Genomic DNA, 16,467 nt, shown 5'->3' with positions numbered 1-16,467 from the left:
CTTTAACCTACGCAGAAAAACGCAAACAACGTCATTTTATCTAAACGTCAGCTTCGCACAGGTCAAAGTTAACGTCAAAGTTGACTGGTCTAACTCACCGTTAAAATTCAAAATAAAAAGATACTTTATTTAAATGTCAGATTATCTACATCGTATGTAACTAAGTATTTATTTAAACACGAGTAATTACATAAATTTGGCAATAAAATTATCAAACTTGATGATTTCTTAATAAAAATGCAGATCACTAATTTAATTACAACCGTTCATACCATATCACCATACTAATATTATAAACAGAAAAGATTTCTATTTTTGTTTGTAATGAATAAACTTAAAAATTAGCGGGTTAGTCTTAGCCTAGGTCTAGCAATTTAAATGAAATTCGGCACAGAGATAGACAACCTTATCTGAGCCAAGCTGGGGTAGCTGCTAGTATAAATAGCTTCAGTATTTAATAAAGACATACCTAATCATAGAGCATATCGAAAAATATAGGCATATGGGACGATCAAAAGTTCAAATGGCCGGATCTTTTGGCCGCGTGCAATCAGCGTGCACAAGTTATATGATTACTATCAATCTTCCGTTTCAATAAATTGAAATGTTTCTGACGAGGCCACTACTTGTTGACCTATTTCCCATGCAAGCCTCAAATGACTGAACCAAAAAATATTAATGTAGCTCCTTTGCCGCTAATATTAATTTGGGAAAATATTACGAAACTGGCTTCTGAATGGGCTCTAATAACCAGCAACCATTGTTATAATTTCAAATTAAATGTGTAAAGTTTTAAAGTGAAAGTTATTTTATTGAATATGTCACGCAATAACATTGACTTATTATAAAATAATTTATTATTACACGTTCAAACGTAAATACATTTGAGTGATATGAAAAAAAACTATTAAAAGGGCAAATAACCTTGAAGTTCGATAAATAACTTGTGTTACTTCTAATAAGAAAATATTAGTAAGATAAATTACTAAATTACTTGTAGTAATATATTATAATAAATAAAAATATGGACGGATGGTTGGACGATGAATTGGATCCATGTTAGTTAAAGCTTTCTTTCCTTCTCCCACTTTCATTAAATCCATTATTCATAAAATTATATTTTTATACAAACAATCCGGTTGTTATTTGTAGATAAATAAGGAAAACTGATAACTGACAACAAGTAGACGTGTTTGTTTATGTTTAGTGCCACTTATGCACATGAACTATCTATGTGCAAGGATAGTGCACTTGAACTAATAGACATAAAACAATTTACACAAGATCGCAACTTCGCCCGCGGCATCCAATTTTTTATCAATATTTTTTACCAAACATGCAAACAGATATGTGGCCCACGATTTTAGGCGAACGCCTACAACTAAGTTAACAAAATTTCATTGATATAAATATCCGATTAGGAATTGAATATTTTCTACTTCAAGCGTGTCTCTATATTTCATTTTAGTTTGAGCTTTTCAAATTTTACGTTAATAAAACTAAAGAAATTGCCGAAAAATAAAATCTTTCAAACATTTTTTCATTGACGACCTCGGTGGCGCAGTGGCAAGGTTCTTGCCACTGAACCGAGAGGTCCCGGGTTCGATCCCCGGTCGGGTCATGATGGAAAATGATCTTTTTCTGATTGGCCCGGGTCTTGGATGTTTATCTATATATGTATTTGTTAAAAAATATAGTATCGTTGAGTTAGCATCCCATAACACAAGTCTCGAACTTATTTTGGGGCTAGCTCAATCTGTGTGATTTGTCCTAATATAAACTTTGTGTTATTTTAAATAACAGGCTTACGCAGACAACAACAACAGGTAAACTTAATTCAAACATTTCAACTTATTTTTTTAATGACACTGGCTATTTGAAATTCTTACATCAACAATATCGTAAAATTTTATTTTTAATTATGTTATGATTCGAGAGTTTAGATTTACACACATAATATTTTGGGGTTACGACACTTATTGTTTTATTTTAAGAGATACATTGAGGTACTAAAAGAAAAAATATATTCAAAAATGTAAATACTTGCCTACTACTCGTAAAGAAAACAATCTAATGATGACTATTAAACGATTTTTAAAGTTTTTATAGTTCGGTAAGGTATGATAATTTTATATTATCCCTTCTCGACTGATATATTTATAGAAATGGCGATTGTTACAAATTGTCGATCTTACAATGACTGAGGCATAAGTTTCTTAGAAGATTAAGGTATATTGATGTGATGACCACAATAATAGTTCGAAGAATCATATAATGGCTGGAAAAAAATATTACGGGTACCTACATCAAATAAACAACAATGTGAGCAACGATAATCTTGTTTAAAATATCTTTTATGTGTATACTTACAACAAAAGTTTTGAAAATTTTAAATAATTTTTAATATTGAAATGTCAAAAAAAAAGCGCAGATAAGTTTTTTTACCAGAAATGACCAAATAAGTATAAAATCTTTATGACTGGTAAAGTTAATTAGATAAACAAGATTAGATATTTTTATAGGTATATACTATATAGTTAAAGTTTATGAATCGTTAAAATTATATATAAAACATAATTGTTAGATATATGCAATGTGATGGACAGAGTTAATTTACCCAAAAATGATTATTTTCTATATTCCGTACGATTACACATAGTATATACCGAAATCAAATTGATAGCGCGTACTATACGATAGATAAATAAATAATATCTGATGAGATATCCATTTGGGAAAAATATTCAAGTGTCGCTTAGAGGTCGACCAAAGAAGTTCGCCCAAGGCTCTTGAGCAGAGTCGTCGACCCGCCGTCACCTTGCTTCGCGACTTACGCAATTCGTAATCTTATCATCTGCATATTATGCGCACCACACGACCTCGCTAGCCCCTCTCACCCCTCGCCGAATTTTAACGCTTACATTGACATCAATAAGTGCAACTTAGGAGGTCATTTCCAAAGACAATTCCTATTAAGATTCTAGATGGATACTTCAGCGGCTACGAGCTTGCTCCAATGAGGTTGCTGTCATTATTTTGAATTCCTGTTATATCCTCTTTATAATATAATTTTAAGACATGATGTAAGATAATTGATTTATCGATAATTAGAAACTAAAAGAAACTAGTTTAAATAACTAAAAACACGACTTACAAGCAGTAAAACACCATTAAACATGGGTCTACGAGCGTGCTACGAAAGTCGTAGCGCACTTTTCGGCATAAAAGCATTGGAGAGAGGAGAGCGAAAATCCGGTGGGTCGAACCTGCGCGCGCGCCACCCCGCGCGCGACTAAACCTATTTATTCGCAAGGCCACGATAGCGGCTCGCCAGTGCGCAGACGTCGGTCGCACGCGACACAATCACAACGTTCTCTGCATCGCACTGTTGCGATCTACCGTTCGCGCACTAATGTTACATACAAACAACTGAATACATATTTTGATTTCCGTTTTTATTAAAAGAAAAGACAATGATAATAATGCTGTCAAATTCTAAAATTTTGTGGGGACTATGTCAAGTGGTGAGCTACTGTGTATCGCGAACGTCTGTGCCCCTGCTTCTAGCAGCCGGCGCGGTGTTCCTGGCGGCGCGGCTGATGGTGGCGCTGCGGGATATGCGCAAGCTGCCGCCCGGACCCTGGGGGCCGCCCGTCGTCGGCTACCTGCCATTCCTGGGAGTGCGCCACAAGACCTTCCTGGAGCTGGCTCGCAGCTACGGCACCCTGTTCTCCGCTCGACTCGGCAATCAACTCACGGTGGTGCTCAGTGACTATAAACTGATCAGGGAGGCTTTTCGACGTGAGGAATTTACCGGTCGCCCCAGTACTCCACTAATGCATACTCTGGATGGTCTCGGTGAGTTTCAGCATGTAATATTTTAATTGTACGAACTATAATCAATTTGAATTACTCTTGATAAAAATCGGGATTTCACTATGATTAATATTAAATCCGCATGATAAAAACATTTCAAGTGTAACTTTAAAGGTTAAGTCAATGTTGCCGGCATAATGTAGTGCACATGTGATGTGGGCGGCACGCCGGTCGGCGGGTCCTCCCGCCGCAGGCGCGCCTCCCACTCCGAGCGCCACTAACGCCTCCCTCTGCTTGTGCAGGCATCATCAATAGCGACGGCCGTCTCTGGAAAAGTCAACGCCGCTTTTTACATGAAAAACTCCGTGAATTCGGAATGACTTACATGGGGAATGGCAAGAAAATTATGGAAGGAAGAATTAAGGTAATTTTTGCAACATAGTAATAACATTTCACAATTAAAAAATACACAAAATGTCTGTGTATAATTTCCAGAATTAAATGCTTTTTCTATTTATCAGAATGAAGTATATGAACTGATGGAAAACCTACACCGATCTGAAGGTTCACCCATCGATGCCAACCCCCTGCTGGCTCTGGTGGTTTCCAACGTAATCTGCGGCATCACTATGTCTGTACGCTTCAGCCACGGCGACGCGCGATTTGAAAGACTTAATTTCCTCATTGAAGAAGGCATGAGGCTGTTCGGAGAAGTGCATTATGGAGAATACATCCCTCTCTACAACGTAAGTATCAGGCTTGCAAAAATATATATATTATTTCAATTCGATTTTGTTCGAGATTTTGTTATTATCACTTTCTTTACTTTATTGCAGTATCTTCCCGGCAAAGCTTTGGCAAAAGAAAAGGTGGCGAAGAATCGAGAAGAAATGTTTGAATTTTACCAAACTTTGATTGATGAACATCGGGACACTTTAGATGTGAACAATGCCAGAGATCTTATTGATGTTTATTTAATAGAAATTGAAAAGGCCAAAACTGAGGGCAGGGCTGGAGAGCTATTTGAGGGAAGAGACCATGGTAAGTAAAATATTTATTTGACAATGCAAATTTTCAAAATGATCTACATATTAAAATACGTAAATACTCCTATAAAGTAAAATTTCAAAGTTATATCTCAATATTATTTATTAATTGCATTATTGAAATTAATTTTATATATTTTTTAGAATTGCAACTGAAACAAATACTGGGCGATCTATTTTCGGCTGGCATGGAAACAATCAAATCCTCTCTTCTGTGGATGATCGTCTTCATGATCAGAAACCCTGACGTCAAAAAGCGGGTGCAAGATGAGCTTGATGCTGTGGTGGGCCACGGACGTCTGCCTACCATCGAAGACATGTCTCAGCTGCCCTACACTGAGACCACGATCCTGGAAACTCTGCGAATGTCCAGTATTGTTCCTTTGGCTACAACTCACTCGCCTACGAAGTAAGTACCAAGGAACAATAAAAATTAGTATCAACTAATTTAGTATTGAAAACAAAATTTAACAATTTTTATTTCATTAACAGGGACGTTCATCTAAATGGCTATAGAATTCCAGCGGGTTCCCAGGTAGTACCTCTAATCAACTGCGTACATATGGACCCAAATCTATGGGACGAACCAAAAACTTTCAATCCGAGCCGATTCATTGACGAAAATGGAAAAATTAAGCGACCAGAGTTCTTCATGCCTTTCGGCGTCGGACGACGGATGTGTTTGGGCGACGTCCTCGCGAGGATGGAAATGTTCATGTTCTTTGCCTGCATGATGCATCAGTTCGACATTCAGATGGAAGACGGGGCTTGCCTTCCGTCTCTGGAAGGCATCGTGGGTGCTACGATCGCTCCGAAAGCGTTCCGCGTGAAGTTCATCCCTCGTGGCGTCGCGATGCCTCCCCCGGCCCCGGTACCCGACCACCCCCACTTGCGTCACGTCGGAGCACACTAACCTGCGCCCGCGCAACGCACTTCCGCCTCACACCCACCAGTATTTTATGATCACTCGTTTTAGAGCGCATCGATAACCATTATTTAAGTATATACTAGCAAAAGTAAGTAAGGACATCGCCTGAGCGATGGTCGAGGCTGTGCATAAAGTGTTCAATTAGCTGACTGAGCAGAACGGTCAACTAACTTTAGATGTAATGATTTTTCCCATCGTTTTCATTTAGAGACGTTGTTTGTGTGACTTTGAAGTATTAATTACATTTTGTTAGAATTTAGTTCTTTAGAGATAACGAGAAATCACACATATTTTACCTATGTTACATGTTACGTTGTAAGCTCTAGTACCTATACCAAAATAAATGTATATTCTAGGTCATTATTTATTAGTAGATATCATTTTGAAGAGTGCATGTTGTGTGTGATCTCATGTCCGTTGTGCTGTTGAACATAATGGTTCACAATTGTCCATCTCTAAATCATTGTTTATGATTGTGTGTAAGACATACTCGAACATAAAGCAAGGCTCGTGGTAATTCCTTGAATATTGCTTTATATTCGAAACTGAGACGCGACCGGAGCTAGTCTTAGATTGATTCCATAGTGATTAGATTTCTATACCTAGTATATTCTTTGATATGATCAGCACTGCAATCCTAATTCTTAGCAACCAAGTTGCTTTCAGAATCATTTGCTGTATTTAGAAGACAGACTAAAATTCGTTCTTGAACAAATATATATATTATTGTTACTTCTTTGTAACTCCGATGTACTCCAACACTATGTCCTGTTCGTTAAGCTTTGTACATACCTACTGCTGCTGTTTTCTACGAGTGCTGTGTAATATCAAAAATAAAATTAAAAAGATGTTTTAAATTATTCTCTGTTTGATTTACTTTTCACTAATAAATAAGGAAAATAAGGAAAATCGTAACTAAAACTCGATTTACCTTATCTATCGAAATGTCGGACTAGCTTATGCAAAGTTATATATGATATCATTTAATTTACCTATATGCAATAACTTTATTTTATCGCAATAATCATAATACATACGGGATATTGAACTAAAGATGACAAAAAATACGAATTTGAATCATATAAATTTTACCAGTCTCACAGAATACGCGATAAAAGAATGACTGAAATTTTAGGTACTTCGATTTCTTTTTTTAATAAATGAAATTCAATTGCGGTCTAAGAGGCGGGTAAAAGTTAGTAAATAAATAAATTTGATACCAATTTATTAAGTATTTTCGATCTACAATTAATAGAGAAGTGAATGCAGCTAGACGTCGTCGCAGTAGAACTCCACTTTGGGGGGCGTTAGGGTGACTCCGACGTTGCCTCGCATGGCCGCGGGGGAGGGCGGGTCGGAGGCGAGGCGCACGCGCTTGCGCCGGAACAACCTGGAGATCAGCCCGCAGGACAGCATTCGGGATAACTCGTCGCCAGGACACATGCGTTTGCCTGAAAGTAATCGAAAACGTATTTTTGATTCTGTCTGAAAACCCAAAAACACTGAAATTCAGACAGAATTACAGTGTTTTTCTTATTTTTTATTTCAGTTTTTTGGGTTGGTCGGCAGGTCGGTGTCTTATTCCAAAATCAACATTTTGAACTACTCAAACGATTTCAGATTTAATTCCTCCAACAAAAGCATTATATTTCAGTGACATAGGTTCTTCATATCCTGATCTTCCCACAGGACTACCTTATAGGTCGCAGCTATTTATCTGTATTATATAACTTTGCAGACTTTTTAAAGTACTAGACCTCGGACATACATTATTTATTCCTGCAGTTTTTTTATTAAAAGATAAACAACTATCAACAAAGGATATATTTATGCATACATTACAATTAATGATTCACAAAAACAATCTTTGTTTTTCATTCGTAACCAATGCACTTAATTATGACTAACGATATCATAGAATAATCTAAAAATAAAATTAGTCATCGATACAAAGAAAATAATTACTAAAATTTCTAAGCTTTAAATTTCAGTCAAAATAAATTTCTTTATTCTATCTGTATTCATTAATAAAACTAAATTAAATTTTAAGAAACCCCCAACTCCGAAGTTATTGGCATCCTCTCATCATCTAGAAAAGAGCTTATGGTTTCAAAACGCCCGAAAAACTCTCGATTAAATTATCTTTCTAACAAAAAAAAACTAGATTAAAATCGGTTTCGTTTAGCTGCTATGATGCCACGGATCTAGATATGCAGATACACAGACACGTTAAACTTATAACAGTCCTAATAGTCACATTCAGTATAAAAATAGATAAGCCAACCAGTTTGGAATGGTATGAACTCTTGAGGTTTCAGCAGGCTGCCGTCGGGAGCCAGAAACCGGCTCGGTCTGAACTCTTCAGGGTTATCCCACACCGCCCCGTCCATGTGCATGGCCCATTGCAGGGGGATCACCATCGCTCCTTTCGGGATTACATAGTCGCCCAAGTATGTATCCTAAAATACAAAGACATAATAAGGTTATGCGTAAACGCACTATCTCATATATATGGTACTGAGTTTTTCGGAAACTTTATTGACTTTTACAATCCATACGGGAAAAGTAACTGACACATTCTGTTTTTCTCAGGCGCACACCAGCATGGAAGTAAATAACTGAACTTTATGAAAATAACAGACTGGCTGAGGCGCCTATTGACATAATAACGTCCTATTTAGTCTGTTGTAAAAATAGCAACGACTTTCTGAACAATATTGTTGGAGTGGTTTGTCATTGTCTTCACCATTTCACAAACCAGCCGATAAATCATCAATGTTTTCCATCACCGGAAATAAGCGTTGGCCTATTAAAACTATTATACATACATGAGCTAAATAAGTAGACAAAACCAGACAGTAGAACTAGAATAGAATTCAAACCAGAAACCTTTCGTTTCACAGGCGAGCGTCTTAACTACTGGACCATAACCGCACAGCAGTCAAAACTGTTGATCCAAATATTAATTGATTAAAAAAACTTACTTCTAAACAACCATGCGGGATTCCTATAGGCACTATGGATCGTATCCGCTGGGTCTCACAAATGGCCGCCATGAGGTACGGCACTCTGGCCATATCCACTTCCTCGTCATTCGGATACTCGGTTAATATTTCTTTACGCACTTTATCCTGTAATTTTTTAAAGATTTTCACATAAAATAGACGTGAAAATATTTATGTTATTGGTTTAGTATATTAGGTATAACTTTTCTTTTTTTTTGTGTATGTTATGGCTCCATCATTCGCCAAAACGATTTCATGCCTAATTTTTTATGACGTACCTACATTAAGGGTGAGTTGCCCTTTTTGACATTGACTTTAACTTTCGCAGAAAAACGCAAAGCACGCCAACTAAACATCAGCGGCGCGCAGGTTAAAGTCAACGTCAAAGCTGTCTGGTGTAACTCATCCTAATTTGATTTGCACCAGTGTCTTATATTATAAAGGACAGTTAAGTCGTCAAAACAATGAAATACCTGTTCCTCCGGATAAAGTGCCATGTATAATAAGAACCAGGCTAGCGTTACTGACGTAGTATCAAGTCCAGCCCCGAACATGTCCGCTAGAAGGTACATGAGTTGCTCGTCCGTCACAAAACGAGCGGATTCTTCTCCTTCATCAAATCTCCTCTTTTGTTCTTTAAGAAAACTATCTAATATACATTCTCCCTCTGTTTCTATTAAAATGTTTGGATCGAAGAAGTGTGCTTTATCGGGCGCATATTTACTATATGTTATGCACTTGAGGTATCCATTAGAGTTTTCCTTAAAAAGGTTTTCATGCAGAGCGTATTTGGCCCCTTCAGGTGTCTGTAGATCCAACATTTTTCTGCGTCTTTTAATAATACTAGCATAAAGTCTGTGTGTCTGCGCCTGCCCACGTACTAAGACTTCGATGGTCTTTCGGGTAGAGGCTGAGAAAAACCTGAAAATGAATGCAAACAACATTATGTATGATGATTTTTTAAATACTTGATAATTATTTAAGAACATTTGGATAATTTGCGAAAACGTCTATATTTTAGTTGAAAACATTGCTTAGTAGCAGCGTCTCCAGTAGCATCTCTTGGAAAAATATGTACCCATGCGATCGCACCAATTTTTCTTGAAATCGAAAATGAATTGGAGGCATTTTATTTTATTTTATTATGTTATTATTACGTCCTTTTCTAGTTCATTAAGTATTTAATATCTTTATTTATTCATCGGTTATCTATTTATTTTCAGTCACCAAAACCTTTACTGACTCAAGAGTTGCGAGTATTACCATCTGTTAAAGAAGTTGAAAATATGCTGACCTGACAAAAGGTAAGAAATTGACGGCACCAGCGACGCCCATCTCGTGGCACCCTTCTTCCTGGATCTGCCGGAACCAGTGCCAAGTCTTGTCATCGGGCGGGAATTTGAACCCAAACATGATTTCATTGACAACATTCCCCACAGAGTTGGTGAGCATGTGAGCCAAATCCATGCGGGCTTTACCGGCCTTTTCAATATTCTAAAAATATAAGTACAATGCCTCTTTAATTTTAAATTGTGTTTTTTTTTCCTTCTTGGTTGTTTGTATTTTGAGAAAATATCATTCAGATCTAAGTACGATACAAAATATTTTTGTGACACTGTAAGTACGTAAGTTTGATTGAATAAATAACATGTTTTTATTTTCGATTTTTATTATATATATTTAGCTACTATTTTATTTTACTCGACTATATTAAAATGTACAATTTGATTTTTGTCACAATGTCATTCAAGAATACAGCAATGTAATTCAAGAATCACTTCAGCTTTTACCTATAAAGTTTTGCAGAAATTAACATTACGACAAAAATGCGAGATAGTTCCAAATTTAATAAAATTAATATGCAAAAAAATAATCAACTCATGAGTTCATTATCCAAAAATATATAACAGGCAAGCATATATTAATAATAAGCGTTCAAATTATTAGTAATAATAAAAAGTTAGCCTCAGGACAAAAACAAAAAGTGTGAGATCGTGTTTTTGCGTTCTGTTGCACGAGCCGCACCGAAGTAACATTTGTCAGTGACATTCAAAGGTCACTTTCAGAATTAATGCAGCTCTGAGCTTATAATAAAAACTTTAAATTTTTACTCAAATCCAAATGTTCGCAGACCTTTTGTACGACTTATGCATATTATCATATTTAAATCATTTTTCAAGTCGAGTTCAGGTATATTTTGTATTTCTAACCCAGCGTGAATATAACTAATGCTTTACGACTTTACTTTTATTTTTATTTCGAGTTTAAGTCGTCAATATGCAATTCAGACGTAACGTTCAACCAATTACATTGGCTTTACTTTTACGAGTTCAAGAATAAAACTTGTTTTTTAATTAGTTATGTTGGTAGAGAGGAGATTTATAAAGACGTTTTGGACAAAAAACATCACCGTTGCTGGGGTGATGTTTTTTGTACCTTCTAGATGTTGAATGATGTTAATGATGAAGTTCTAGTCTACTATCCTAAATTGAATATAAATATTTTAATTTGATTTGTACCTATGTTGTGATAAACATAAAGTGGCTTACCCATTTATAAATATTTTTATATATATGTATCATTATTTTAAAACATTTATCAAACTACCTTGAAGATAAAATAATGTAAATAATATTTTTAACAATATTATTTTAACCTTATTATGTTGTAAATATCTTAATGTTCTTATCTAACTGTAACTACATGCATTCCACAATAATCTAAATATAAGCATAGGATTATAAGCCCACCCGTGATTTCAACACCACGAAACCACAAGGCACATGGCAACACTAGTAAAAGACCACAGCACACTTCTAGAGCATCGCTCGCACCTGGTATAGGCATAATTTACATTGACAACTAATTAGCGGACTGCTCGCTGTCATCTCTCTCGCATTCTCGGTAATAAAAGGCTATCGTCAATATACTTGCCATACGGATGAATGACAAATTGTTGTTTTGATACTTCCTATAAGTGCAAAATTACCAAGTTTTTCAATAATTTGTCTATTTTGATTTAAATTCATGCGTAGGATGTATTAAATATTATGCTTAGGATGTACTAAATCTTTACTTAATACTTACATCGAGTAATTCATAGACTCCGGAAGCGATCCTCTTTTCCAGCTTTTCTCGCGTGACTCCGTGCTTGGTCATTCCAAAACTTTTAAGCCACGATGTCACCAGTTTTCTCTGGTCTTTCCATAACGGACCTTCGGCGCATATAATTCCTACAAACATAAACTTAGTATAAGTTAGTAGTACTAAACTTGTTTATTTTCAAATTAGTATACCTAATTGCATAGCGTCATATCATAACCACAGAACTGTTAAGTTTTTTTTTGTTGTTTAAGTTGAACTTTTTTTTTCTCGAAAGACTACCGATCTTTCTATTTTAATACAACTCTACACTCTATTTTTAATACAACTCTACATAATACAATAAAAGTGGTTTAGTTATATGTATAGGTAAAATAATTGGGTACTCACCATTTCCCTGCATGATGCCATGGGTCAAATAAAGTGGTGCACGACCCGAGAAACTGTCTTTAGCGAACGCATCCCTCACTAGTTTATGGTCTGATAGCACAACTGCATAAATATTACCCATCTGGAGACCATAAATAGGACCATATGTCTTGGTCAACTTGGTCAAGGTGAGATGGGGCTGCAGTGGGTCCAGAAAAGGCAAGTACCCCACTACCGGCAACCCCCACGGCCCAGGCGGAAGGCTTTGCCAAAGTTTGATTTTTTTGAAGATCCAGAATCCAAATACGAACGTAAATAGCCATAGTAGAAAGAAATCCATGGAAAACTAAAATAAAAGATGTAATCAAAATATTTAGTCTTATACTAAGCAACAAAATGTATAATTATACTGTGTGTGGTAAACAGAAATATTGATCTATATTAGGTTTTTTCACAAATACAGTCATTATTTTAAGTAAATAAAAGTATATACAAACTCTGTATTTGAGTTCTTGTTTCGCATGCAGTCGGGATATTAATATTAAGTTCTATTAAGAGCCTACCTTACAGCCAGACGAATAAGTACCAAATGAATCTGGCTAGGTTATAATGTACATAAATACCTTAAAATATCTGATTTGTGTAAGTAAACATTTTTAACCTTTGACTTACATTTTTCTGAAAGATAAATAATTTAACTTGGACGATTATGTATGGAAAAAATGTGCCTTAAATTATAATTTAGTACCTAATTTTATATATTCAAGGTACATAATAGCCTTTCATTTTATAAACTTTTATTTGCCTCGAGACAGATATCAAATATTGAATATGAATAATACACAAACAATTTGGAATTTAGTTGTTGTTCTGCCATAAGATCTATCTTATGTAGGTTATTACACCGATGATAAGTCAAAATAGGCCTTAATAGATTAAGGCATATTTTGCCCAGCCAAATTTTGCACAAACTAATCCTAAAGTAAGTATGTTAGAAGCATATACAAAATTAGACTACATCTGCGTGTTTGTAACGTGATTACTGTTGACAAAATGGCGTCACGGGTAAATATTAGTACCTCTAAATATAACTAACTCGATCCCATCGACTCGAATCGAATGATAACACTTATCAATTCAATCATAATCTATACTATTATTATAAAGAGGTAAGCGTTTGTCAGTTTGTATGTTTGAGGCGGGTAATCTCCGAAACTATCCGTAGTTTCGATTACAGAAATTCTTTCACCATTTGAAAGGTATATTATCCAAGATTGCTATAGGCTATATTCTATTTCAAAATTCCCACGGGAGCGAAGCTCCGGGCAACATCTAGATGTTGCTAATAAATATAAAAAGTAATGTTTTGATTATGGCGCTAGTGGCGCTTAGACATATGACGCGTATAGGCTATATCTATAGAGATGACGTAACAAGGTTACACAAAATTTCAACTATAATCATTATATTTGAAATGTAATTACACAATACATTTAGGTACGTGGACATAAATTACTTGTTAATACAAATTGTTATTTGTATATATTAATGTTACTCACAGAGTAATTTGATGAGACTGAACTTGATGTCAACCGTAGAGTTGTTATCACTTAGCCAGACTGTGGCCGACTGCCGACCGCGACGCACCTTGTCACAGGATTACGCTGTGTTGAAATTCAGATTTTGATCTCAGAAAGATTCGATATTTAAATCAAATTTAAAATTCATGCCTAACGGTCCCTGGACAATATGGAAGCAAAAAACAATGATGTTTTACCTGTGAATAAATGATTCTCGCAAGTTTGATTTATTTCGGGCGCTGCTCAGTAGTTTTATTGATTAGTGTATTTTTCCTTATAGTTTTAATGTAAATGTGCATGTATTGTGTTGGTATAAGGTTCACGAATTCAAACATTATGGGAGAACCTTAATGTAGTGGACTACGTCTACATTTCATTGGTGAATACCGACAAAAAATTTAAACAGACCTACGTCCTCAACGCAGAACTACTACTACTTAACTACAAATTCTTATTATAAACAAGTAATGTAACTATGACCTTGTAAATCTTCTGTGTATTGTGTTAAGTATTTAATGCAATGTGGTAAGGTATACAGATTTTTTATGGTTCCGATGGTATCATAAGTTCATCATGCCTTCATATCTATCTATCTGTTATTCATCCGTATAGATCTCAATGAAAACATTCAAAGAAAATGTACTTCACGAGATTGAAATAATTTTGAGACATCTTTATTTTTGTACAAGAAAAGACAATACATATTAGTTATTTTTCTTATTCATTAGTAGATAATGCTGATATATGATTATCCCAAACCTACCTACATGCTAAATTAATATTATATTATTGTGTTAGGCTGTTTGTGAAACAAAAGGTCCCATACATGTAATTAGTAGATACGTTGTTTGTTGCATGGTTTCATAATAGAATCTGACATTGGACTCATGTCACAAATTTATAAGATAAAATGTGACTCATTTATAGTTTCAACGAACTATTTACTTCCGGTGAAGGTAAACATATACGTAGATATATTATCATGAATAATAAGTAAGGATACCTACAGCTTGTTTAAATAATGAATATTTCCAAATAAGCTCAATCAGCTGCAATGATTTTTTATGTCAAAAGCAATATTTATATAGAACTTGATGTCATAGTGAATATTGTTGTTCTTTTTTCAACTTTGCGAGAACTGAAGATTATCCTGTATCTAATTGGGACATGTGTGACATTCCCTATAACAAGAAGAAGCAATAGAGTTGATTCCTAAATCTATTCCTAAATAGATTTGAACGAATGACAATTATGGATATTTTTTCAAATTTATCAAACAAATATTTAAGTAATAATTATAATAACAAATACTCGTAAATTAAAAAAAAGCTGAATTTTTGTAACAGTGTTACTTATGAAAACTAAAAAGAGTTACGAAGTAGAGTTGTAACCGCGAGAGTTATTCTAATAAACAAAAATTCCCCAAAATATATTATTTGTGTCCGTATTTATTAATACTTAATTGTGCAATCAAGAGTTTACAAATAAATAAATTTACTTATAAAAATATCCTGGTGTTTCTCACATTAAGATATATTCGATGTTATTTATATAGATATTATATAAATTTACATTTACCTTACTTTGTGTGTTGAATTTTTTCCTTTCAAATACTTGGTTGACTGGAAGAAATCCCTTTCTGGGATAAGTCCGCCTTTGTACGCGTTCTTTCTTTATTTCACTGCTTTCTTTGTATGTGTTTTCTTCGTGCAATAAAGAGTTTACAAACAAACAAACAATCCTGCTTTTGCTAATGTTCGACTTATACTAACCAGGAGTGAAATCAAAAATATAAACATTTTAATCTTATCTCGCATTTATCTCTAAGTTATTTATAATTCGAAAAATATTAATTTGTATTAGGAAGAAATAATAGCAACTGCCAAATTGTTCTGATTATACAAACAGATGTAAGTGTAATACAATGAGATTATTATGTATTAATAAATATAGTAATAAATAATACGTGTCACGTACAGCGAGTGCTCGATCACATATATAGCGGTATTAGCATAGGACATTGTGAATATTTTCTATAAATGAACATGACAATACATGCGTAATTTATTTCCTTATGCGATACCTCGGTCGCCAAGATCACGTTTGATTGATTAGACCTTGCCATTCTAATGTGAAGTACACTACAAGTGCCATGGCTAAATAATTTGTTTTAGGATTATAACTTTTCTTGTACAGACATTAAGAGCTGTTACCGGCAGCTCTGGTCGCGGTGCTTATATTTGACCTCGGGTCATTACATAGATAAAAGAAATATGTGGGTCATTATTTCTATACCAAATTTCATTAAAATAGAAATCCCGATTTAGCTATCAACGCGAGACGGACAACAAACTTTCGCATTTATAATATTAGTTATTTACTAGATATCTAATTATTAATGATAATTAGCTGCATCGCGTCAATCTGTCCAGTATCTGATAAAAAGATAACGTAGATTGTATATGGATACAACATCGGGAAAAACTTTACCAGATATAGGTTTATATCTGGTAAAGTTATTATCGTGTCTAGATGGTATATAAATAGTAGTAATTAAAAAAAAACTAATTAAAAACACTATTGAATTATCACTGAGACGCTGAATTGAAATTCCCTTTTTT

At 34.7% G+C, this 16,467-nt stretch overlaps 2 protein-coding genes across 4 annotated transcripts; one reads left to right on the top strand and one right to left on the bottom strand.

Annotated features, from left to right (window-relative positions):
* Positions 1–3,316: 3,316 nt before the first annotated feature.
* Positions 3,317–6,650, top strand: LOC128683485 (cytochrome P450 18a1). The gene is made up of 6 exons (XM_053769172.2): positions 3,317–3,858; positions 4,119–4,240; positions 4,338–4,562; positions 4,653–4,857; positions 5,007–5,271; positions 5,355–6,650. Exons 1-6 carry the CDS (start codon positions 3,474–3,476, stop codon positions 5,773–5,775), a joined length of 1,623 nt encoding a protein of 540 aa, XP_053625147.1. The 5' UTR covers positions 3,317–3,473; the 3' UTR covers positions 5,776–6,650.
* A 348-nt stretch (positions 6,651–6,998) lies between these two features.
* Positions 6,999–15,559, bottom strand: phtm (phantom). Of its 3 annotated transcripts, XM_053769173.1 has the most exons (9): positions 15,425–15,559; positions 13,826–13,930; positions 12,288–12,612; positions 11,883–12,028; positions 10,090–10,289; positions 9,269–9,716; positions 8,775–8,921; positions 8,075–8,249; positions 6,999–7,241 (listed from the first exon to the last, which is right to left on the bottom strand). In XM_053769173.1, the coding sequence occupies exons 3-9, from the start codon at positions 12,604–12,606 to the stop codon at positions 7,060–7,062; spliced, it is 1,617 nt and encodes a 538-aa protein (XP_053625148.1). In that variant the 5' UTR covers positions 12,607–12,612; positions 13,826–13,930; positions 15,425–15,559; the 3' UTR covers positions 6,999–7,059. The 3 variants fall into 3 exon arrangements, with proteins under 3 accessions (XP_053625148.1, XP_053625149.1, XP_053625150.1); XM_053769174.1 differs by lacking the exons at positions 13,826–13,930; positions 15,425–15,559 and adding an exon at positions 12,830–12,939; XM_053769175.1 differs by lacking the exons at positions 13,826–13,930; positions 15,425–15,559 and adding an exon at positions 12,764–12,838.
* Between the last annotated feature and the right edge of the window lie 908 nt (positions 15,560–16,467).

Source organism: Plodia interpunctella, chromosome 3, assembly GCF_027563975.2.
Source record: "Plodia interpunctella isolate USDA-ARS_2022_Savannah chromosome 3, ilPloInte3.2, whole genome shotgun sequence".
Classification (NCBI taxonomy): domain Eukaryota; kingdom Metazoa; phylum Arthropoda; class Insecta; order Lepidoptera; family Pyralidae; genus Plodia; species Plodia interpunctella.
This window is presented reverse-complemented; position numbering and strand designations above follow the sequence as displayed.